Raw genomic sequence first — 25985 nt, forward strand, 5'->3', positions numbered from 1 at the left:
CACAGGTGGAAAGAGCAGTTAAGAAGGCCAATGGGATGTTGGCTTTCATAAGTCGCGGGATCGAGTTTAAGAGCCGCGAAGTTATGATGCAGCTTTACAAAACTCTAGTTAGGCCACATTTAGAGTACTGTGTTCAGTTCTGGTCGCCTCATTATAGGAAGGATGTGGAGGCATTGGAGAGGGTGCAGAGGAGATTTACCAGGATGCTGCCTGGATTGGAGGGTATTGAATATGAGGAGAGGCTTAAGGTGCTAGGGCTTTATTCACTGGAAAGGAGGAGGATGAGAGGAGACATGATAGAGGTATATAAAATATTGAGAGGAATAGATAGAGTAGACAGTCAGCGCCTCCTTCCCAGGGCACCAATGCTCAAGACGAGAGGTCATGGCTTTAAGGTTATGGGTGGGAGGTTCAGGGGAGATGTCAGAGGGAGGTTTTTCACCCAAAGAGTGGTTGGTGCATGGAATGCACTGCCTGGGGTGGTGGTGGAGGCAGATACATTGAACAGGTTCAAGAGCTTGTTGGATAGGCATATGGAGGAACGTGAGATAGAGGGATATGCGGGAGGAAGGGGTTAGGTAGTGTGAAGGTGGTCTGATGGACGGCACGACATGGTGGGCCGAAGGGCCTGTTTTGTGCTGTATGGTTCTATGGTTCTATGGAAACTAACAACTGGAGTACTGTGGACAGTTTTGGTTTCTTACTGAGACAGGATGTACTTACCACAAAGGGAGTTCATCAAAGATTCACCAGACTGGTTCCTAGGGTGGTGGGTTTGTTGAATGAGGAGAGTTTGAGCAAGTTTAGAAGAATAAGAGGAGATCTCATCGAAACTTACTGAATTCTTACAGGGCTCAAAGAGCTGGGTGCAGGGAGGATGCTTGCCCTGGCTGAGGTGTCTCAGACCAGATACAATCTCAGAGCCAGGGGTTGGCTGTTTCTTCACTCAATGGGTGGTGAATCTTTGGAATTCTCTACCCCTGTGGGCTGTGCTCAGTCACTCTGTTAATTCCAAACAGAGTTTGATAGGTTTCTGAATATTAATGGATATGGAGATAATGCAGGAATCTGGAGCTGAGGTAAAGGATTAGCCATGATCCTGATGAATGGAAGGATAGATCTGAATGGCCAAACAGCCTGCTGCTTACTTCAGACTCAGGTAGAGATTAGTTTATTGTCATATACATCAGGGTGCAATGAAATTCCTTGCTCACATGAAGCTCACAGAGTAAACAATGTATATGGCAATAACAAATACAACAATAAATACAGTGATGAGCACAAATCAATGGAATGCTGCAAAATACAGTCATGTAAACTGAAGTAGTGCCAAAAGAAATGCTCAAGTAGCCATAATGGAAGAGGTAGAATTAAGGGTTCGAGAATGCACCACCGGGAAGGGGATGTGAAAGAGGGGATTGGTTCAGAAGTCTGATAGCAGTGGGGAAGGAGTTGTTCATAAGTCTGGTCATTCAGGTCTTCAAGCTCCTGTATATTCTCCCAGAAGGCAGAAGAGAGGAAAAGGAATGGCCAGGGTGGCACTTCCCAATGGAAATAAGGTCCGCTTAAGCTTCTATTGTCTGTCTTCTCATGAACCAGTGTTTAAGGGAGTGCTTAGGAGATCCCCTTAACAAGGAACAGCCTTGGTTTTATGGCCCCCAGTGTGGGGTGTGGAGCAGATCACTGTCCTATCCACTCCTTACTGCACTTGTTCCATGCCAATAACCAGGAGCACACCAGCAGTTTGCAACAAGTGGAACAATTTATTTGCATTATGCATTAACAAATACAAATTAAAAGCCCAACAAACCTACATCTCATTACTCTGTGTGTCCTAACCTGGCATTATTTGTAGTTAAAAGTGACACATTACCCAGTATTGACTGGGGAACACGAAAATACAAAGAACCTAAATAAATTACGAACGGTTCTATTGGAGTGAGAAAAGAAAAGCAGAACAACTCTGCGGTATTATACACTGAAAAACAACATGCTAATGTTGCACAATTCTTCTGAAATAATAAACACTCCCACTCAAAATTAATTCAAACCTATCAGTTTAATTTCACCAAAAAGGTAAAATATAATTGCTTGCACTTTGGGAGCTCCTTGTGAAAGGTGCTGTGTAAAGCAGTGGGTTTCTAAGGCAGCTCTCCATGGTCCTGATGCATTTACATTTTCCACCACCACTGTAACCCTGCTGCATGCTCCCAGTCTGGTAGCTGAGGTTCCTGCTGTGGTCTCTTGCCTTACAAACAGCTCCAACTCCCTGCAATCTGTCTCATTCTCCAGCTGTAGCCTGCTGAACACTTTCCCTTTCCTCTGCTCCACCATTTCTGTTTACTCTGAAATTCCCCGTGTAAAACAATTCTGCCTCATCTAACTCGCCTGAACTTCGGTAGACTTGGCAGATGGTTGACCCAACAAAATGGGTGAAGTGGACAGGGGTGGAATTGTGGGACTATCTGCAATATGGGCACTGGGAAAAAGAGGAGAGAGCAGAGGAAAGCAAAATGTTAGATGTTAGACATGGGCTAGAAATTCAGAGGCCCTCACCCTAACCCCAATTAAGCAGACTTCAATGCAATGGCTGCTTTCCACATCACCTAGAGAGTTAGCCGTAAGCACAAGATAAAAACAATGGGAACCCAAGAGTCCTCTACTCAGTCACCACTAAACACAAGAAGCTATTGGAAAAGTGGATCGTTCAGCACGAGCAAGAGATTTACATAGAAATGGAGCACTGCTACTAGGACAGAATACCACCTGTGACACAGAGATTAGCAAACAACTGTCAGATTGGATTCACATGCCAGTGAGAGTCAGAATTACACGGGGTATTCTTGACAATTTTTGGTTCGTTGTTTAACCCACCCCTCCCCCAACTCCCTCCCAACCCACTCCCCTCCCCTCACCCTCCCTTCCCTTCCCCCATCCATGAACATTCACACTTAAATGTTCAAACAGCTGCTGTGGAAAGCAAGAATTAACTCTGGGGTGGGGAAATGTGTTGAGGAACATTGTAAAGATGGAAGGAGACCCATATTTAATGTTTTTAATTCTTAAAATGTCCTTTCTGTCCTTTTGCTTGCCTTTTATTTGGTCACTTTGATGGTCTTGGCAGATGTGTTTGATGGTTTGAGAGATGGTGAGTGGTTTATTAGACTTGCAATATCGCCTGGGAATCTCTGGCCCACCACTGCTCAAAGTGGGGAAGGAATATTCAGGACAGTATTTAGAACCTCCAGTCTGTGCACTGGGAGCACACAGAGGCCCTGCATAAGCATCAGAAGGAGCGCACCACCTCACTACCTACCCACCCACTCCCACCTGTGCCTGTATTGGCTCGATTAGCTACCTCTGGACCCAGGTTGGAAGCAAGTCACCTTCAATCGCAAAGACTGCCTCAAATAAGACTAGTGCAGTGGACCAGGTGATCTCATGGCAAGCTCTCCACATATACAGGAGCACCACTTCCACTGGGGAAGATCAAGGATGGGGTTTGACCAAACAAGCTTCTTACTTCTTGCGGATGATGTGACATCCCTCACACTTCCAACTTGGAGATCTCCTGCTCCCCTACACCTTAAAATTCACTCACAAGCTGTACTCCCTCAACCGTTGATCTACCAGAGAACTTACTTATGATAGCATGGAAGGAGGCCATTCAGCCCACTGGGTCCGCACTGGCTTCCTTCGGTCCCACTCTCCCTCTCCTTACTTCTCTACAACCAGATGAAAGGTCTCGACCTGAAACATCGACTGTCCACAGATGTCGCCTGACCTGCGGAGTTCCTCCAGTGTCTCTTTTGTGTTGCTCCAGATTCCAGCATCTGTAGTCTCTTGTGTTCCCCTTCGCTATAGCCTTGCAACATTCCCTCTCACACGCCACTCGACTCCCCTTTGATCCGTTTGCCACTAACTTATACACCGGGGCCAATTAACCCACCAGCACAGCTCTGAGATGTGGGAGGAAACAAGAGCACCTGGAGGAAACCCACCTTATCAGGGGTGGGGGGGGGGAAGGGGAGCAGGCAAACACAAGAGTCCTGGAAAAATAGGTGGAGGAGGCCATTTGGTGCTTTGAACCATCCCACCATTAAATAGGATCATGTCCAATCCCCCGTCTCACAGTAGGGCGAGTGGCGTGGGGCTAGAGGAATAGAATTCATGTAGATTAGTCTGCGAATGGCCTCCATGCACGCTCCCAGCTCTTCCCCTGATAGGCTGAGGATAATGTACATGGGAGAGTTGAGCACTCTGTTGATTGGGAGGCAGACTCGGCTCAGCGGTCTGATGGCGCAGGACCAGGGAAGGAGTGGCTGTGTGACAGTCCAGAACCGACAGGGTTGGGTTTGGTGGCAGGGAGGCGGACACCACACCAGCTGGCAGTGGATGCCAAGCCTCTGCTGCCCTGTCGACCACTGCACCACTTCTGAGTGAGCAAGGAACATTAGGAAGGGAGTGGAGGGGGGTGGCAGGGTTTGATTCTATGTTTAGGAGAAGTCAGTAGAGGGGACGTGGTGGGGTAGCGGGTGGGGGGATGGTGGTGGCCAAAAACCAGCTGTACTGCAGGATTCTGGCCAACAGCCTGGTAGAAAGGGTTAACATGGTGTGTTCCAGGTCACTGACAATGCAAGATCCCACCGGGCATTCAGGAAAGTCACACGACCGAGAAAAACACAGCGCTGAGTCGCAAATGCCATTTTAGCGAAAGGTTCAGGGATGGGCCAGACCAGAGGATCTTGTTGCCACCAAAGCTGGCGTGTCACTCATTGGCAAGGAGGAAGGACCAAAGGGTAGGCCATAGTGAAGGGCAAAGGTCATACGTGCAGCCCAGTGCACAATGCCACCAAAAGGTCTTAACCCTTCTTAAGCAACCCAAAGAGGAATACAGGATGGGGATAACTTAAGTGGTAATCACTGGGACCACGGATGAACTACAAGACATCCAGCCTCAGGAGATCACTCTTCCTGATGCCCGAACTGTTCCTTAGTATGAACTCGTCCACTTAGATTCTTAAAATCCTTATCCAACGAAGCACTCTGAATCCTTGCCTTGAGACTTTCAATTGATTCCCAATTGTTTCTTGGGTGAGGGATGGGTTGTCTGTTTCTCCCCCACTCTGGGCCACTCCTCAACAGCTTGGACCCTGTCTATGCTTCCTCACCAGCGACCTCCTGATCTGCACCTCCCTCACATCTTTGAGGAGCTTAACATTCTGTTTCTGAGGAAATACTGTGTTCATGTTTTCCGAGAACATAGAACAGTACAGCACAGGAGCAGGCCCTTCAGCCCACAATGTTGTGCTAAACTAACCCATTAGGAAAGAGACCCATTCGACCCATCGAGTCCAAGCCAGCTCTCTCACCTATCCCATCAGTCCCACTTATTTCCCTGTAACCTATCCTGATTCACATAAAAACATGAGAGAATAGAAGCAGGAGTAAGCCACTCGACCCCTCAAGCTTGCCTCACCATTCAATATGATCATGGCTGATCTACCCCAGGTCTCGTCACCTCATCTATGCCAGGTCCCCATGGCTCTCAACTCCCTGATCTTTCAAACATCTATCCACTGCCTCCTTAAATACCCCCAATGATCTAGCCTCCAGAACCACCTGCTCATTAACCACCTACACACGAGGGGCAATTTACAATGGCCAATTAACCTCCCAACTGTGTGTCTTTAGGATGTGGGTGGAAACGGGAGCACTCAGGGGAAACTGCCATGGTCACAGGGAGAACGCAGACAGCACCAGAGGTCAGGATTGAACCGGTTCACCGGAGCTGTGAGTCAACAGCTCTACTAGCAGTGTCACTGTGCCACCATAAATATAAGCTCGTTGAGGCAAAAGTTCTTATAGTTTAAATAGTTCAGTCTCATTTAAATCAAAGAAGACCCTGGAGGTGTTTGAAAAGGGCACTGACTCCTGAGGAGGGAAAATCTGTTGTTGGCAACAGGAGGTGTAGGGTCAATGCAGGCTGGGAGGGGGAGTTGGGTGTGGCAATGTTCAGAAAGGAGAGTGACATCTAATTCATTTTACTTTCGGTGGGGGTCATCTGCCTGTCCCTAACTGCCCTTGAGAAGCTGGTGGTGAGCTGCCTTCTTGAACTACCGCAGACCTTCTGGTGAAGGTGCTCCCACAGTGCTGTTGGTGAGAGAGTTCCAGGATTTAGACCGGGTGACAATGAAGGAATGGCGGTATATTTCCAAGTCAGTTGGTGTGCAATGTGGAGGGGAACCTGCAAGTGGTGGTGTTCCCAGGCACTTACTGCCCTAGTCCTTCTCAGTAGTAGAATTTGTGGTTTGGGAAGTACAGTTGGAGAAGCCTGGGTGAAAGCCTGGTAGTGCATTTTGTAAATGGTGCACACACAGCCACTGTGTGCTAGTGGTGAAAGGAACGAAAGTTGAGGGTGATAGATGGGTGCCGGTCAAGCGGGCAGCATTGTCCTGGATGGTATCGAGCTCCTTGAGAGTTGTTGGAGCTGGACATCCAGGCAAATGCTTTTATACCCAGGCAGAAAAAAAACCGAAAGGACTGTCTCAATTGGCCATCACCCACTAAAAAGAGAAAGTTGATTGGGTGTTTAGTTGACTCGCCTCCCCGACCCACCCCTCCCTGGCCTTGCCCCACCCATCCTCCCGTTCCCTCTGTCTGATTGGCCCATTGGCTGCCATGATGCCCTGTTGCCAGGAGATCAGTTGGAGGTATCGGATTGGACACTTCCAGGACCTTCTGTTGGTGAAGTCACTGAGGACGGAGTGGCTGCATCTTGCCAGCCGCCATTGGTCTGTGGAGAGAAAGAAACGACTGAAAGAACGGCAGATTCTGAACGTCAATTGTATCAGCAGTCGCACAAAAACTCACATCGATACAAGCACACAGATAGTTCGGGAAATACTTAAAATGCTTCTTCAGAAATGGTCTTATAACAGATCAGATTCACCATTTCCTGAGACACAAAAAATTCTGCAGATACTAGAATCGAGAACAATACACAAAAAGTGCTGGAGGAACTCAGCGGGTCAGGCAGCATCCATGGAGGGAAATAAACAGTTGACGTTTCGGAGCTTTTAGGAGCTTCATTCCCTTTTGCACTTACTAAATTGAGTAAACAAATGACTAATCCAATAGTTAAACATACAATACATATCTGGTTTCAATTTTGTAAATTTTTTGGATTGAATAAATTTAATTTATCAAGTCCTATTCAATCTAATTTTTTCTTTCAACCATCTAGAATTCACTCAGCTTTTTCCTTATGGAGAATGAAGGGAATAACATGTTTTTGAGATTTATTCATGGATAACTGTTCTTTATCTTTTGAACAGTTGTCTAATAAATATAATCTGCCTAGATCACATTTTTTTTGATATTTACAGATTAGAAATTTTTTAAAAGTTACTTTACCTTCTTTTCCGACACCATATAAAATTGAAATCACAGAAAAAATTTTAGGTTTTAATCCTTATCAGGAGGGCCTGATAGCAGTAATTTATGATCGGATTATGAAAATATGTTCAGAGGAACTTGATAAAATTAGGAATGAATGGGAAAGAGAACTCCAGATACTTTTACCTACAGAGACATGGAAGAAAATTCTTCAATTAGTTAATACATCTTCAATGTGTGCTGGACACTCTTTGATACAGTTTAAGGTGGTTCACAGGACCCATATGTCTAAGGACAAGTTAGCCCGTTTTTATCATTATATCAATCCTATATGTGACAGATGTAATTCAAAGGTGGCTTCCCCGACACATATGTTTTGGTCCTGTCCCCTTTTGGAAAAATATTGGAAAGACATTTTTGACATTATTTCATCTGTATTGAACATTGATTTACAACCTCATCCTATTACTGCAATTTTTGGGTTACCAATGATGGAATCTCGCCATTTATTTGCTCCTGCTTGTTGTATGATCGCCTTTGTCACATTAATGGCCAAGCTATCCATTCTGTTCAAATGGAAGGATCCAATACCTCCCACCACTTTTCAGTGGTTTTCTCAAACTATAGCATGTTTAAACTTAGAAAAAATTAGGAGTGGTACTGTTGATCCTTCGCTTAAATTTGAAGAAGTTTGGAGTCCATTTATTCAATATTTCCATATAAGCTGACCTTTTTCAGATCCCTTTCAATAACCCTTGAACACAGAGGAGCGGAGTTAACGACATAATAATGTTTTTTTCCCCTTTTTAATTGAAGAAATATCAGTCCAGTTTTTTTTTGAAGTTTTTGTTTTTTTTGGTTTATTATCAGTATTGTTTTTGATTTGGGAGTTCTTTTTTCATATAATTAAATTTCTTTTCAATCTTTCCTTTTGTATTTGTTCACTTAATAAGAGAACGGGAGGTCTAGATTACTTTTTTTTACTCCGTGTGATTATAAATATTAACTGTTATGGTTGCTATCCTGATCTCTTTGCACCATATGTATAATTACTAATGTTATATATATTATTTTGTACTAATTTGAAAATTAATAAAAAGGTGGAAAAAGAAAGACATTTCGGGTCGAGACTCTTCATCAGGACTGGAAAGGAAGAGGGCAGAAGCCAGAATAAGAAGGTTGGGGGGAGGGGGAGGAGCACAGGCTGGCGGGGGATAGGTGAGTTCAGGTGAGAGGGGGAAGGTAGTGTGTGGGGGAGGGGGAGAAGATGTAATAAGCTGAGAGGTGATAGGTAGAAGAGGCAAAGGACTGAAGAAGCAGGAATCCGGTTCACCATTTCCTGTTGCGCCAACAATGAGCAGGATCTGCTCAATGCCATCTATGCCCTGATAGTGTTGCTTCACTGAACTGACTGAAGGACCTTATTCACTGGAGCGTAGGAGACTGAGAGGTGATCTTATAGAGGTGTATAAAATCATGAGGGGCGTAGGTAGGGTGAATGCACAGTCTTTTTCACAGGGCTGGGGAATCAAGAACTAGAGGGCATAGGTTTAAGGTGAGGGGGGAGAGATTTAATAGGAAGCTGAGGGGCAACTTTTTCACCCAGAGGGTGGTCAGTATATGGAATGAGCTGCCAGAGGAAGTGGCTGAGGCAGGTACATTAACAACATGTAAGAAGTACTTGGACAGGTACATGGATAGGAAGGGTTTGGAGAGATATTGGGCAAATGTGGGCAAATGGGACTAGCTTAGAAGGGATGGACCAGTTGAGCTGAAAGTCCTGCTTCTGTGCTGCATGGCTCTATGACTCTACAACTGGACTACTTGTAACCTATTGCGATGTGGAAGCAGTAAGGCCCACAGATTTGGTGGAATCTCGAACAAGGGGACAGAGTTTCAAGAGGTCGGTCATTTAAAAATGAGGTACGTAGACATTTCTTCTCGCAGAGGATGATGAGTCTCTGGAAATCTCTGCCCCAGAGAGTTGCAGAGGTGAGATCATTAGAAGTACTTAAAATGGAGATGGATATATTTTTCAAAGATCAGATTATCGAAGGTTATGGGGATCTGACACAGAAGGGGACATGAGTTCTGCGGTAGATCAGCCATGATTGTATTGAATGTCAGGGCAGGCTTGAGGGGCTGAGTGGCCTACTCTTGCCCTTGTGATCAGTTAATCACCTTTTGTGTTTTTCTTATTGGAGACCTCCTGCTCTTCCTTGGTGCCGGAATGCAGGATTCTCGGATGTGATGTCCTGCAGGAATACAGGATCGTAGAGGCAGGAGCCAGCAATTCGGTCTCTCGAGCTAGCCCTCCCCAGCTTTGCACTGGAATGCCTTCTAGATCACATGCCTGGATCTCTGAAGTGAACTTTAAACCCAAGCCCAGAGCCACAAATCCAAGGCTGACACACTTGGGGAATGAACTACCCCAGCACAGTTTCTGAGTGGGCCTGTGGTGTCCACACTCTTTCTCCTCAACTGCTACATCTTTCAATGAAACACTTCATTTCATATTAAATATCAGGGCAAACTTTGTACAAATATGGAGTCAATGCACAAAAAAACACTGCACATCTATTTGCAAGTAATACATAGAGCAACCTCACACACTGAGTGCAAAGGAAGAGTGGTGTGGGTGGTTGCATTCAGTAACCATCCCCCTCTGGGCCTTTGCATCACACGTCTTGACTGAAAGGGTTCTGCTGGGGCCTGGATGGGGTTTGTTGACATCACCCAGGCATGGATTGTTTCTTCTGCGGGGAGACCAGCAGACCTTGGACAGACCACGGGGTCACTGAGCTGACAGTCTTCCATCAGCCCTTGGTACTTGTCCAGCCTGTGGAACACAGGACCCTGTGTTACTGAGCTGGGCAGAGGAGAGCCAGGACTAATCCTCTGGGCCTGGCATAGAGAGGAGTTTCAGCAGGAGCTGGATGATGGTCCCACTGCGACCTTGAGGACCAGCTGCTAGATAGAGTGGGGGACAGAGAGACGGCCTTCATCACCATCACCGACATCCTGAGGCTCACAATAGAGCAGAAACAACTGGACCAGACACATCAACACAGTGCCAGCAAGAGCAGGACAGAGGCAGTGTCTCCTGTGGTGAGTGACTCACCTCCTGACACCTCAATCCTTTTCCACCATCAACAAGGGACAAGTCAGGAGTATGATGGAACATCCTCCACTTACCCGGGTGAGTGCAGGTCCATCACGTCTCAAGAAGCTCAACACCATGTGGGACAAAGTAGCCCACTTGACTGGCACTCCATCCACCACCCTAAACAGTCATTCCCTCCACCACTGGCACACAGAGTGGCTGCAATGTGCACCATCTACAAATTGCACTGCTGTTTACTCACACAGGTTTCCCTCCAAGTCACACACCATCCTGATTACAAAATATATCATGATCCTTCATCGACACTGGGTCTGAACCAGAAGGACTGCAGCAGATCAAGAAGGCAGCTCACCACCACCTTCTCAAGGGAGATTTAGGATGGGCAATTAAATGCTGGTCTTGCCACTTGCCATTGAAAATTGAATGAAAGAAAAGCCCTCGAGGCCTGTCTCATGAGGAACTGTGTGCATATTTTTGAACTGGTTGATGAATGCATTGGTAAGGGAAAAGGCTTACCCTTTCCTTTCCTTGTTGGGCTCCACACACATTCCACGCCCAGCGCCACCCCATGGCTTTGCAGTGGAAGGAATTCCTCTTCAAGCCCAACACCACATGGGGATGCTGAGGGTTTGCCCAACTTGCTGGACATCCTAGGTCTGCTCAGTCACAGTGGTTAGACCCAGATGTCTTAGAGTGGGCGAGAGGGGCCAAGTATAACCTCGGTGTGAAGGAACACTCTGCGTGGCTGTACTCCCTGCACCCTGAGGCAGGTGTAAGGAGTAATGCAGCAGCAGTGAAGCTCTTCCCCTGCATTATCTGGGCCCTATGCATGATGTCCCTGCAGGAATGTTGCACCTTGGACATCCGCTCTTCGTCCCGTGCTGCCATCACTTCCTGATGTTCAACAAGGAGACTCACAGTCCCCTTAAAGAGTAAAACTAAATGACTTATCCAGCAAGCCCTCTCGCAAAAGGTCATGGTGGAACAACTCTGCAAACAGCCTATTACAACAAATTACTGCTTTCACAATGGCAAGCTAAGTATACGGGGCAGAAAGCAGAATCAATTTGGTGTCTGAGAGCAGGAAGATTAAAGTGCACTGGGGACATTAGTCAAAATTTAAATGCCATCAGCTGAACAGCACCAGTAAACGTCTCTTGGCAGCCTCTCATTCAGAAGCCTATTATTTTATGGTAAAGAGAGTCCAGCCCAATCACAGCTAATACATGTGGGCATACATCCGCATCCATGCGCATACGGTCAGACAAACACACACATATACATATAAGACACAAACACAAAGGCATGTACAAGACACACACACATAAATACACACACAAGACACACACAAATAGACGTACAAGACACGCACACACATATGTACAACACACACAAAGACACATACAAGACACACACAAGACACATCCATACACACACATGCACACAAACACACACATACTATTTGCCCCTGTGACTGATGGAAAGTGTTTGAACACAGAGCTTGTGCTGACTGATGTCTTGCTTTCACTGACCATTAGCTCCTTGGAGGTTGAAGTCATCTAACCCCTGAAGCGCTGAACATTTATAAAACAGTTCTGACTAGGTCATCGGACTCTTTAAAGGGTTGATGGGCACTTTCCCACTTAATCTGTTCAGTGTCTGCATTTTCATTGGGTTTTCCAATTTTACTCCCAGTATTATAGAATAACAGCACGGACTATTTGGTTTGGTACAGTGACTGTAACACTGAGAAACACAGTGGTGCAATTACATAGAATTACATTACATTTTCCAGGCCATTTGCCCCATTTGATCTATGATGATATTTCTGCTTCACCAGAGCCTCATCCACCTTCCTTTATCACCTCCCATCGGTTCATCCTCTCCTTATAGCCTCAGCAAGCTTCTCTTTAACCACGTCCATGCTGACCACTGAGGTATGAGGAGAAAAGCAGTGGAAGGGATTTGGTCTCTCATTTCTGCAGGGGCATTGTGCACAATTCTGGGTTTCAGTTTGCAAAGTAGTCATGGAGTCATACAGCATGGAAACAAGCCCTTCAACCATTGCACTTATTTGTACCACCTGTACGACCATTGAGCACACACCTATACTACTCCCGTTTACCCACCTTTGGTCTGCAGCCTTCTGGCAATTCAATGCATGTCTAGATGTTTCTTAACTGTTGTGAGAGTCTCTGCCTCCACCACCACCAGTGCCTTCCAGGTGGAAACCACTGTCTTGTGTGAAATAACTCCTCCCTCAGATTCCCTCTAAATCTCTGACCTCTCACCTCAAACCGACACCCTCTTACACATCCCCACCAAGGGAAGAAGGTTCTTTCTCTCTCCCCTATCTATGCCCCCTAATAATTTACTGTATGAGGCTACCCCTCAACCTCCTCTGCTCTAGAGAAAGCAAATCCAACCTATATAGTCCCTCCTTATAACTGAAATGCCCCAATCCAGGCAAAAGCAGCAGAGAAAAAGTGCAGCAACAATTATCCAGCCTGGAGATTGTAGCATTGGAACAGGGCTTGCATTGTTTTTCGCTAGAAGGCAGATGGTTCAGGAGTAAATGAGCAGAGGTTTTTATTATTCTGATTACATTATTACTGTAAGAAACCTGGCCATGTGATATCTAATTGTGCCCTTTTGAAAAAAAGGAAGGAAGCTGTGCCCAATGCTTGCTTTCGGGCAATTAAAAATCAAAAAGGTTTAGGAGATGCTGCTAAAGATCAGTCCTTGCAAGAGGTAAAAGCTGAAAAGTCGGAGGGAGAGAGAGAGGTATGATTCTTTATGATTACATGGGATTCAGATTATGAAAGTGCTGGGCATTGGGGTATGAGGAATCCAAAAGCTGGAGAGCTGAAGAGATGATCATTAATAAGTCGAGAGACTGCAGGAATATGGAACTCGATTCCTCATGGTGAGGGTGAACAGCGATGATGGATTTAAGGAGAAGCTAGGCGAACACATGAGGGGGAAGGGTTCGATGATGGGTGTTCAGTGAAGGAAAGTGGGAGGAGACTGATGAACGGTTGGTGTGAATCGCTGACTTCTGTATTCTGAATAATCTGTGCTCTTCCTGTTCAACATCCTCTGTTGTTCCAGGAACCAGTGGGTTTGAGAATGGATTAAGGTGGGCACTGGTCATTCACAAGGTTGGAGGGTTTCAGTGGGCCGAAGTCTACTGGTAGTGGAGGCTTCTGTACTGCCGGTCTGACCCCAGGGTAGAATCTGGGGCCTCAGGTACCAGGGGGACAGAGGAGAACTCTCTTTACGAGCAACTCATCCGAAGCCAAACTCCTGTGGAGGCCAGAGATCTGAGATAGAACAGAAAACGCTGGAAACACTCGGCAGGCCAGGCAGCATCTGCGGAGAGAAAGGCTGCAGGTCAATGACCTTTCAGCACATAAGCCTGGCATTCCTCACTGAGAGATCTCACCCCAATCAGGCATACAGTTTCCCAGGAGATACTAGCGGAAGCAAGGACTCTTCAACACCATGGCAGCCACATGCCACCAGCATCAGTGCCTTTCCACTGGGGAACAGAAGAAACAGCCTTGTCTGGGTATTCCTGACTGCCAGCATACCTGCGTGAGGCAGCCCCTAGTGAGGAGTAGCAAGATTGGGCATGGCTTTCAGTCAAACTGGTGAGGAAGGCATGTGAACGGGATTGAGTTCTCTTGGCTTGTGACCTTCCTGGAGATCCCAGTGGATTTGCTGCAGCCATAGCCCTGGGTTTCTGCCTTAGAAGCAAGCAATTTGGAACATGTTCACTTCATCAACCAGTTCTGGGATCAGACTCCCACCGTGGAATCGGGGAATGTAACGAGGAGCGTCCAATGGCATTGTGTTTCTGGTTGAATGCAATTGGGCTTTCACTTAACAAGGGTTAACTGCAATTAAGGCAGTGACAGGGAAAAACTTACATAGAACGCAGCTGCTGTGCACAACCTATGGATAGCAGTCAGTCACTGTCATTTGTCGCAGGTGAGATTTAATGTGTCTATCCATTTCTTAAGTCTTTAAACAAGGAAGACTTGCCAGTGTCTTTACTTTCTTGGAAGGTTAGGCTTGTCACTGAACACTCCAACAAACTTCTGCAGATATACTGTTGGAAATATCCTGACTGGTTGCATCATGGTCTGGTACAGCAATTCGAATGCACAGGATCACGAGAAGCTGCAGAGAGCAGTGGACTCTGCCCAATACATCATGGACACATCCCTCCCCACCATTGGTAGTATCTACAGGAGGTGCTGCCTCAAGAAGGCAGCATCAGTCATCAAAAATCCCCACCATCCGGGCCATGCCATTTTCTCACAACTACCATCGGGCAGGAGGTACAGAAGCCTGAAGTCCCACACCACCAGGTTCAAGAACAGCTACTTCCCTTCAACTATCTTGAACCAAACTGCACAACCCTGGGCACCACAGGGGTTCAAGTGCATTCTGTATAGAGATAATTGTGTTATAATTTGAAACAGTAAATAGCGTGAATTGTGGAATCCTGTAATATTGTAATAACGTGATGCTGTAATCACTGAATAAACCTCCTTTGGAAAAGGAAAAAAGTTGCACAACCCTAATCACTACTTCAGTATAGCAACATTATGACCACTTTGCACTAAAATGGACTTAGTTTTTTTTTCTGTTCTTTCTTGTATAATTTTGTACAGTTTGTGTTTTTATGTGAATATTGTATATCTGATGCCATGTGCCTGTGATGCTGCTGCAAGTAAGTTTTTCATTGTACCTGTGCATACATGTAGTTGTGCAGATGACAATAAACTTGACTTTGACTTTAAACCAATTTGTAAAACACTCATTGCCTCAGTCACATGGACTATAGGCCCTACAAGCATGGTGGGAGCAGGAGGACAGTCCTTAAGGTGTGAGCTGCTCATGCTATGGTCCACTACCTGCCTGATAACAAGGGTCAAGCGTAGTAGAGGTGCTTCGGCCTGCACAAAGTCAGCAGCTCCAGTCTGCCTCTTCTCTTTCAATGCGCAACACTTCTTACCCCGATCCCAACAGTTCACTCCTTCCCCCCTCACAAGCTCTTAGCTGCTCTTCCTCCTTTACATATATGTAAACCTCCTCCTTCTCCCTTTGCCAAGGACAAGGTGCAGTGTCCGCCTTTCTCAATGCCATCAACATTGGATAGGGAAAAGGCCATTTGGGCCATTAGGCCTGTTCCAGCGGAATGGGCAATCAGGCCCTCAAGCCTGTTCCACAAATAGGTCATTTGGGGGACTTAGACCTGTTCGAGGAAATAAAATATTCAGGCTCAGAGGCCTAGGAAAGGACAACTTGGGCCAAGTCCCTACTGCTTTTCAATTAGATAGAGCTGATCTATGTTTTTAAGTATTATCATGCTTTGACTCTGAAATCCAACAACATCTGTCGGGTTAAGTCTTCCATTTAACCCAGAGGCTCACCGACACCTCCGAATGAACTAAGCTCCAAGGTGAAGCTGGTGGCTCTCATGTTTATTCCCTCACCGGAGGAAACCTTTGCACAAGTCTGCTTCCATGCGGTGTTATTCCATAGCTCTTTCTTGATCAGAGGTAAATAAGATAAGATTTCTTTATTAGTCACATATACATCGAAACAAGATGAGAAGATATAGATTTCGGGTAAGAGGCAAGAGATCTGGAGGGGATCTGAGAGGGTCCTTTTTCACTTAGAGAGTGCTGAGTACCTGGAATAAACTGCCAGAGAGAGTGGCAGAAGCAGACTTGCTGACAGCATCTAAGGAATGTCTGGACGGGCACTTGAATTGCCTGGACATGCTCCAGAACTTGCTGCACCTTTGGCCAAGCTGTTCCAGTACAGCTGCAACACTGCATCTACCCGACAATGTGGAAAATTGCCCAGGTATGTCCTGTCCATAAGAAGCAGGACAAATCCAACCCAGCCAATTACTGCCCCATTAGTCTACTCTTGATCATCAGCGAAGTGATGGAAGGGGTAACTGACAGTGTGGCCAAGTGGTACTTGCTTCGCAACAACCTGCTCACAGAAGCTTAGTTTGGGTTCTGCCGAAGTCACTCATCTCCTGACCTCACTACAGCCTCAGCTACTTCATCAATGATCTTCCTTCAGTTGTGAGGTCAGAAGCAGGGGATGTTCGCTGATGATTGCACAATGTTCAGCACCACTTGCGACTCCTCGGGTACTGAAGCAGTCCACATCCAAATGCAGCAAGGCCAGGACAATATCCAGGACTGGGCTGATAGGTGGCAAGTGTCCAGGCAATGACGATATCCAACAAGAGAAAATCCAGCTATCACCCCCTGACATTCAATGGCATTACCATCACTGAGTACCCCACTATCAATATCCTGGGGGTTACCATTGACCAGAAACTGAACAGGAGTAGCCAATGTGACTACAAGAGTAGATCTAGGCTAGGAATCCTGTAGCAAGTAACTCAGCTAATTCCCCAAAGTCTGTCTATCATTTCATGTCAGGAGTGTGATGGAATACTCTCCACTTGCCTTGATGAATGCAGTTTTAACAACACTCGACACCACACAGAACGGATCAGCCTGCTTGATCACCCCATCCACAACCACTCACTGGCTCCACCACTGACACACAGTAGCAGCAGTTTGCACCATCTACAGGACACACTGCAGCAACTCACCGAGACTCCCTCCAAACCCATGACCTCTACCAGCTAGAACAAGAAGGGCAGCAAAAGCATGGGGAACACCACCACTTGGAAGTTGCCCTCCAATCCACACACAAGACTGGGAAATATATTGTCGTTCCTTCTTCGTTGCTGGGTCAAAATCCTGGAACTCCAGTCCTTGAGGAATTACCACACCGCAAGGACTGCAGCAGTTCAAGAGGGCAGCTCACCACCACCTTCTCAAGGGCAACTAGGGATGGGCAACTAAATGCTGGCTCAGCCTGTGAAGCCCACATCCCTTGAATGAATTAAAGAAGACTACGGGCCATGCTGAAAGATATGATTAATACAGGTGGGTGCCCACTGGTTGATGTGGTCATAGTGGGCCGAATAGCCCGTTTCCATTTTGTATGACTCTGTAAGTCTTATAATTTCTAGCTCCTCATCTCTCACAAATACAACAGTTTGTGTACTGACAAATTTTTAACCATTACTTAACAGAAGTTCAGTCTTTTTATGGTTCCTTTCCACTGCTTAATCATTCACTGCACAAACTTGAAATCAAGAGATATTTGAATCGACATGTGGCACACATTTGGAGTGATGTTCAGACTTGGCCATGCAAGTGTGACCATCTTAAGTCTCTTGGTCAAAGGCTCTGCCTAAGTTTATTCATTCTTAAGTACAAGCCCATTGTTTGCTTAACCTTGCTGCTCTCCTCACTGAAAGTATCATCCATTAAAGGAAGGGGGAGGAGGGATTTGAAAATACCATTGGTGTCGACATCATTATAAATTGCTTTATTATTGTCACATGTACCCTGGTACAGTGAAAAACTTTGTTTTGTATTTCATCACATCAAGATGAGACGGGAATGATTTAATAGGAATCTGAGGGGCAACTTTTTCACCCAGAGGATGGCCCATATGTGTAAAGAGCTGCCAGAGAGCATGGTTGAGGCAGGTACATTTACAACATTTAAACTGTACGTGGACAGGTACATGGATAGGAAAGATTTAGAGGGATAAAGACCAAACACATACAAATGGACTAGCTTAGATGGGAATCTTGGTTGGCATGGACCAGTTGGGCCAAAGGGCCTGTTTCCCTCCTGTATGACTCTATGACATAGTACATCGAGGTAGTACAAGGGAAAGCCATAACAGAATGCAGAATATAGTGTTACAGTTACAGAGAAAGTGCAATGCAGGCAGCCAGTAAAGTGCAAGGCCATGACAAGGTATATTAAGAGGGCAAGAGTCCATCTTATCGTACAAGAGGTCCATTCAATAGTCTTATAACCATGGGATATAAGCTGACAACTTCAAATATTTCAGCTGTACAAGCCAATAGCTTTGCAGCCCATAGATTGAGAATAGGTAATCAAATGTGGACAGTGTTATATTTTCCTCCAATATTCAACAAGCACAAAGGGCCACATCTAGATCCAAAAGTAACACAACGCCAGCAATGCAGGCGTTTTCAAGGCTTGGTTCCTGGGATGGTGGCTTTGATGCCTGAGGCAAGATCAAGCAGACTTTCAAGTTTACCGGAATTCACAAAGTTCTTACAGGTCTCAAAATGCAAGAAGGATGTTTCTCCTGACTGGGGCATCCAAGATCTCAAAATAAGGATCGGCCATTTGTGACAGAGTTGGGGGGAAATGTCTTCACCCTGACGTGAATATTTGGAATTCTCTCCTCATGAGGGATGTGGAGACTCAGTTGCTGTGTGTTCAAGTCAGTGATGGATAGATTGTTAGATATTAAGGGAATCAAGGGATGTGGGATCAGTGTAGGAACATGGCACAGAGACAGATCAGCCATGATCAAATTGAATGGTGGGACAGGCACAAGGGGCCTGCCCAACCTCTCCCTATAACTCAATCCCCTGAGTTTTGGCAACATTGTTGTAAATCTTTTCTGCACTCTTTCTAGTTTAATAATATCCTTCCCATAGCAGGATGACTAAAACTGAACACAATACTCCAGGTGCGGCCTCACCAACATCTTGAACAACCGCACCATGACCTCCCAACTTTGACACTCAATGCCACAACTGATGAAGGCCAGCATGCCAAAAGCCTTCTTCACCACCCTGTCAACCTGTGACGCCGCTTTCAGAGAACTATGTACTTGTACTCCATGGTCCGTCTGTTCTACAACACTCCCCAGGACCCTACCATTCACTATTAAAGTCCTACCTTGATTTGACTTTCAAAATGCAACACCTCGCACTTATCTGAACCACATTTCCCATCCCTCGGCCCATTTACCCAGTTGATCAAGATCCCCCTGTAATTTTTGATAACCTTCTTCACTGTCCACCATACCAGCTATTTTAGTCCTTCTATGTCCTTCCCCTGGTTGGGGGAGAACCCGTTTATACAACAGGTTTCTGCTCCATTTGCATTCATACCCCTTTAGGTGAGTTAAAGAGCATGTAGGGGAGGGGGGAAGGCGAGGAGAGGGGCAGTGACTATATCTTCCGTCTGTGCCCACTGTAAGAAGTGTGCACCGAAATCCCGGCCACTCCACTCTGCTCTATCGCGGCTTCAACCATGTTGGCCAACCCTACCCAATGGGACCCAATCCTGTCACCTTCGCAGGCCTGACTGGGGTGACGTACGCCAGCCACAAGCCAAGTACAAGCCCACGGCCTCACTCCGCAACGATTGACCGGCCTGCCGAGTTCCGAGTGAGCCCAGCAAGACCAGTCACGAGGCGGACCAGGCCGAGCGCCAACTGTCGGCCTGGAGGAGGTCACGTGACCAGACCCCTCACGCCTCACCCACATTTACTCCCAAAAGCCCAGTGGTCACCCATGGGGATGGCCCGAGCCCACTTTGTAGTGGTGTGGGAGAATAGAGAGTTGCCACTGTTAATTAATGCAAAAAGGGGCTGGGAAACTGAACACCAACAGCATAAAATAAACCAAAAGAGGTAATGAATAAAAACACATACCCTCAGAGCTAACAGGAAATAGGAAATATATCTAATTTATATCTCAAATAGACAAGCCATTGATCATTATTTTATCTGCTTATGTTCCTCAGATACACTGTATTGTTGTGCGATATTCATTCTCATGGATTCGCTACAGACTGCAGTATAAGTGGAGCGAGCATGCATTGTTCAACATGATCCAGTGCCTGCTTCTTAAAGCTAACTAGGCACCTTATAACTGTGTGGAATACTCCACTATTACGGCATCATATCAGCAAAGACAATGTGTCCACTGATGGGAGGGTCAGCCAGCCCCAGCTCTTTGTCTGCAAAATCAGAATCAGTTTTATTATGACTGACTTAAATGCCGTGAAATTTGTTGTCTTGTGGCAGCAGAACAGTGAAAAGATATAAAAATTACTCTAAATTACAAAACAAATAAATGGTGCAAAATTAAGTCCAAAGGTGAATAAAATCAGCTTATAATCAACGTCTGGAGAAAGAGCTGTGATGCAACAAATCACAGCCTGCAGGGAACCAGTCTAAACGCACTGCAGGTCCGTGGGACGTCTGCTGTCTCTGGTAGCCGTGTCCTGCTCCTGGTGAGCGTGGGGATTAGGAATGGGAGGTCAACAGCTTCTGCAGATGAGCTTTGGAAGGAGAAGCAATTGGAAGGACAAATGTGGTGGGTCTTTAGAAATTAAGTAATGGCATTTTAAAACAATTGTCCTTGTGAGCCCCAGCCCTTCACCAGACTGGTTCCTGGAACGGGAGTGGGGGGTCTGTCATAGGAGGAGGATTAGGTTGACTGGGCATAGTCTCATTAGAATTTAGGAGAATGAGAGGGGAACACATGGAAATGGACACAGTTCTGAAGGAGCTTGGCAGACTGGACAGTGGGGGGGGGGGGGATGTTTCCCGGGGCTGGGTGGTCTTGAACCTGGGGTCTCAGGACACAGTCTTTTCCCCAGGATAGGCGAGTCTAAAACTAGAGGGCATAGGTTTAAGGTGAGAAGGGAAAGATTTAAAAGGAACCTGAGCGGCAAATTTTTCACAGAGAGTAGTACATATGTGGAACAAGCAGAAGAAGTGATAGAGGTGGGTACAATTATAACGTTTAAAAGACATTAAGACAGGCACATGGATAGGAAAGGTTCAGAGGGATATGGGCCAAACACAGGGAAATGGGATTAGCTCAAGTAGACATCTTGGTCAGCATGGACGAGTTGGGCCGAAGGGTCTGTTTCATGATTCTATGAAAGAAGCTTTGGACTGAGATGAGGAAAAATGCCTTCACTCAGAGGGTGGTGAACCTGTGGAGTTCTCTGCCACAGAAAGCTGCAGTGACCAAGTCACTGAATACATTTAAGAAGGAGATTTCTGGACACAAAAAGCGTCAAGGGGTATGGAGAGAGATCGGGAATGTACTGTCGTGATACAGGATCGACCATGATTGTATTGAATGTCAAAGCAGGCTTTAAGGGCTGAAAGGCCCACTCCTGTTCATATTTTCCATGTTTTCTATGTTCACATTAACACATTTTCGAAGCTGGAGGATGTTAGAAAGGCTCAACACAAAACGCTGGAGGAACTCAGCAGGTCAGGCAGCATCTATGGAGGGGAATGGACAATCGACATTTTGGCTCAGATGAAGGGCCTTGGCCGGTAATGTCAACTGTCCACCTCCCTCCACAGATGCTGGCTGACCCACTGAGTTCCTCCAGCATTTTGTGTGTTGCTCCGGATTCCAGCATCTGCAGTCGCTTGTGTCTCCAAATTATAAAGGCTGTTGTGAAAGCAACAAACAGTCTGCTGGATGAACTCAGTGGATCGCACGGCATTTGTGTGGGAAATGGAATTGTCAATGTTTCGGGTCAAAACCCTGAGTCAAGAATAAGAATGGAGAGGGGAGAGAAGCAGTATTGAAGAGAGGGGGTGTGGTGGTGACACAGGGGCCAGGAGGTGATTGGTGGACACGAGGAGGGGTGGTGTGTGAAGGATGATGGGCAGGTCGAGCTAGGTAGGGGGAAGGGGAGAGCTGGAGTTGGGAAACAGGCAAGTAGTTGATAGATGGAGGCAGACAATAGAATGGCAGATGGAGTGAGGTAGGGAGAGGAGGGAAGAGTGAAGTTGGAAACAACTAGGAAGGAGATAAACGGGAACACAAAGACTACCAGTGCTGGAATCTGATGAGTAAGGAAAGTGATAATGGCATAATGCTATGAAAGCATCCGGGAGTCTGGGCATGGATCCAAAGAGGATATATTAACATTTCACAGAGCACTGCAGTTCTGTATTCAGTCTGGGCACCCCCACCTTGACAGTGAGGGTTCTGGAGAGGGTGTAAGAGAAATTAGTGGGAGCCATGTGGAGAGCCACGTAGACCCATCTGGGAGCCAAAGTTGATGAGAGCCATGTTGACACTACAGCTGAGAAAGCACACCAATGCCCCTACTTCCTCAGAAGGCTAAGGAAATTTGACATGTCCCCAACGTCTTTCAACAATTTTTACAGATGCACCATAGAATGCATCCGATCCGGATGCATCACAGTTTGGTATGGCAACTGCTCTGCTCGACTCTGCAAGAAATTGCAGAGAGTTGTGAATGCATTGTGAATGTGACTCCACTCCACAAAGCACCCTCCCCTCCACTGACTCTGTCTACAATTCCCACTGCCCCGGGAAAGCAGCCAACATAATCAAAGACCCTTCCCATCCCAGTCATTCTCTTGTCTCCCCTCTCCTGTTGGGATAGAAGCTGTCCTGTTGAGCCTAGTGGTATGAAAACACATACCACTAGGCTCAAGGACAGCTTCTATCCCACTGTTATCAGACTCCCAAACGGACCTCTCATACACTAAAGATGAATTCTAGATCTTCCAATTTACCTTATTGTGGCCCTTGCACCTTTATTTGTCTACCTGCACTGCACTCTCTCTATAACTGCAACACTATATTCTGCATTCTGTTTTTCTTTTTACTACCTCGATGTAATTATGTATGGCATGAGCTATCTGGATGGCATGAAAACGAAGTTTTTCACTGTATCTCGATACCTGGCAGGATACTAAAAATCTGTGTCGACTAACTGGCTGGAGTGTTCAAGGACAACTTCAACCTCTCACTGCTGCAGTCGGAGGTTCCCACCTGCTTCAAAAGGCCATCAATCATACCAGTGCCCAAGAAGAGCAGGGTGAGCTGCCTCAACGACTATCGCCCGGTAGCACTCGCATCTTCAGTGATGAAGTGCTTTGATAGGTTGGTCATGGCTAGAATTAACTCCTGCGTGAGCAAGGACCTGGACCCACTGCAATTTTACTACTGCCACTAAAGGTCTACAGCAGACACAATCTCACTGGCTTTCCATCATGTGTTGGAGCACCTAGACAGCAGCAAAGCATACTATGGGCTGCTGTTTATCGATTACAGCTCGGCGTTCAACACCATCTCCCCTCAGTACTAATCAACAAGCTTCAAAATCTGCGTCTCTGTACCTCCCTCTGCAACTGGATCCTCGACTTCCTTATAGGGGGACACAGTCAGTGCGGATTGGTAGTAACATCTCCTCCTCGCTGACAATCAACACAGGTGCACCTCAAGGATGCGTGCTTAGCACACTGCTCTGCTCTCTCTACACTCGTGACTGTGTGGCTAGGCACAGCTCAAACACCATCTATAAATTTGCCGATGACACCACTGCTGTTGGCAGAATCTCAGATGGCGATGAGGAGGCGTACAGGAGTGAGATAGATCAGCTGGTTAAGTGGTGTCACAATAACAACCTCACACTCAATGTCAGCAAGACAAAGGAATTGATTGTAGACTTCAGGAAGAGGAAGTCGGGAAAATACACACCAGTCTTCATTGAGAGGTCAGCGGTGGAAAGGGTGAGCAGCTTCAAGTTCCTGGGCTTCAACATCTCAGAGGATCTATCTTGGGCCCAACACATTTATGCAATCATGAAGAAGGCACTTCAGAGACTCGATTTCATTAGGAGCTTGAGGAGATTTGGTATGTCACCAAAGACTCTTACAACTTTCTATAGAGAGCATTCTGACTGGATGCATCACTGCCTGGTATGGAGGCTCCAGTGTGCAGGATCAAAAGAAGCTGCAGAGGGTTGTAGACTCAGCCTGATCCATCATGACATAACCCTCCCCACCATCGAGGACACCTTCAAGAGGCGGTACCTCAGGAAGGTGAGATCCATCATTAAGGGCCCTCACCATCTGGTCTTCATGTTACTACCATTGGGGAGTTACAGGAACCTGAAGGCCCACACTCAATGTTTCAGAAACAGCTTCTTCCCCTCCGCCATTAGATTTCTGAATGGTCCATGAACCCATAAACGCTACCTCATTATTCCTCTTTTGCACTATTTATTTATTTCTGTAACTTATAGTAATTTTTGTATACTTATGTCTTGCACTGTACTGCTGCTACAACACAACAAATTTCACCATAAACCTAATTCTGACTCACATGACAATAATAACCCAATACCAATAAACCAATACCAATAGTAGTTGACAGCTGAATAGAATAGCTGGGCTTCAAAGTTTTGAGTGACAGGACAAACTGTAGCCAAGAGGAAACTAGTCAGTGCAATGGGGACAGAGCAGGATAGTGGGACTAATTCCTAACTCCTTCAAAGAGCTGGCATAGGCCTGTGGGCTGAATGGCCTTGTGAGCTGAGATTTTACGGTTCATTAATGAGTGAAGTTACAAAAGCTGGATAGCTTCTTTCACACACATTTCATTAATCTCTCCTGATACTGGTCATTATTGTGACTATCATTTGCCATGACAGGGCTACACTATGAAAGCCTTCATAGATCCTTATTGACTAGCTTCTGATGTGACACCGTACGACAGGTCGACAGAGTGTTTGCTGCACGACAAGAGCTCGCCTTCCTGAGTGTCAGTGTCTGCAAGTAAGGGGTGGGGACAGGGCAAGTGGGGGCTGGGAGAAGTGGCGTGTGGAAGGAGGTAGAGAGACAGAAAACGAAAGAGAGAGAGAGAGACATGGGAATAAAGGTATTGAATAGAAACTGTGCACATTCTGGTCATAACTGTGAGGGAGCCAGGGTCCACATTCAGTAGCAGGCTGCTGGTAAGGGGTGAATGAGCGAGTGTGTGTGAGAGCTGGATTAACATCAGTGGTCACACACACACACACACACACACACACACACACACACACACACACACAGTGACACAGTGTGCTGAGAAGAGGGTTTACAATGACTGTGCTGAGGGAGATGGATTAAATTCAGTCAAACGACGGAGTGGCTGGGGGTTGGGGTTAATGAGTGACAATGTCAATGGAGTTAGGTTAACATCAATAGAGAAATTGATCAAATTAGTCATGTCTAATAAAGTGTCATGTCGAGATCCTCTCACCAAAAGAGAATAATAATAGCAATAGAAAAATAAAGTGTTTCCTTTGTTCTGCTCCCAGCGTCGTAATGGAACTGTTGACTGAACAACATAATCAGCAAGCATCAGCTGATCCAGAACAGACCCCGACACAAGGCGAGGAAAAGCCCCAGAAGTGGAGGAATTTGGGAACCATGGGGCGTCAAGTAACCCGTCCTTTGCAATCACTTACTGCAGGGCGGCACAGTGGCTCGGTTTGTAGAGCCACTGCCTCATAGCGCCAGAGACCCAAGTTCAATCCTGACCTTCGGTGCTGCCTGTGTGGAGTTTGCACGTTCTCCCTGTGACCATGTGGGATTCCTCTGGGTGCTCCGGCTTCCTCCCACATCTCAAAGTTGTGTGGATTAATTAGCTGCTGCAAATTGCCCCTAGTGTGTAGGTGAATGGTAGATGTAGTCGGGAGTGTGGGGAGAATAAAATGGGATCAGTGCAGGA

General features: G+C 46.3%; 1 protein-coding gene across 1 annotated transcript in view; it reads right to left on the reverse strand.

Annotated features, from left to right (window-relative positions):
• Nucleotides 1-6670: 6670 nt before the first annotated feature.
• LOC127568252 (pre-B-cell leukemia transcription factor 1-like) overlaps nt 6671-25985 on the reverse strand; it is a 331297-nt gene continuing 311982 nt past the window's right edge. The window contains exon 10 of the mRNA XM_052011778.1: nt 6671-6796. Within this exon, the coding sequence (XP_051867738.1) occupies nt 6704-6796 (93 nt within the window). The 3' untranslated portion in view covers nt 6671-6703. The remainder of the gene's footprint in view (nt 6797-25985) is intronic.

Source organism: Pristis pectinata, chromosome 3 (assembly GCF_009764475.1).
Source record: "Pristis pectinata isolate sPriPec2 chromosome 3, sPriPec2.1.pri, whole genome shotgun sequence".
Taxonomy (NCBI): domain Eukaryota; kingdom Metazoa; phylum Chordata; class Chondrichthyes; order Rhinopristiformes; family Pristidae; genus Pristis; species Pristis pectinata.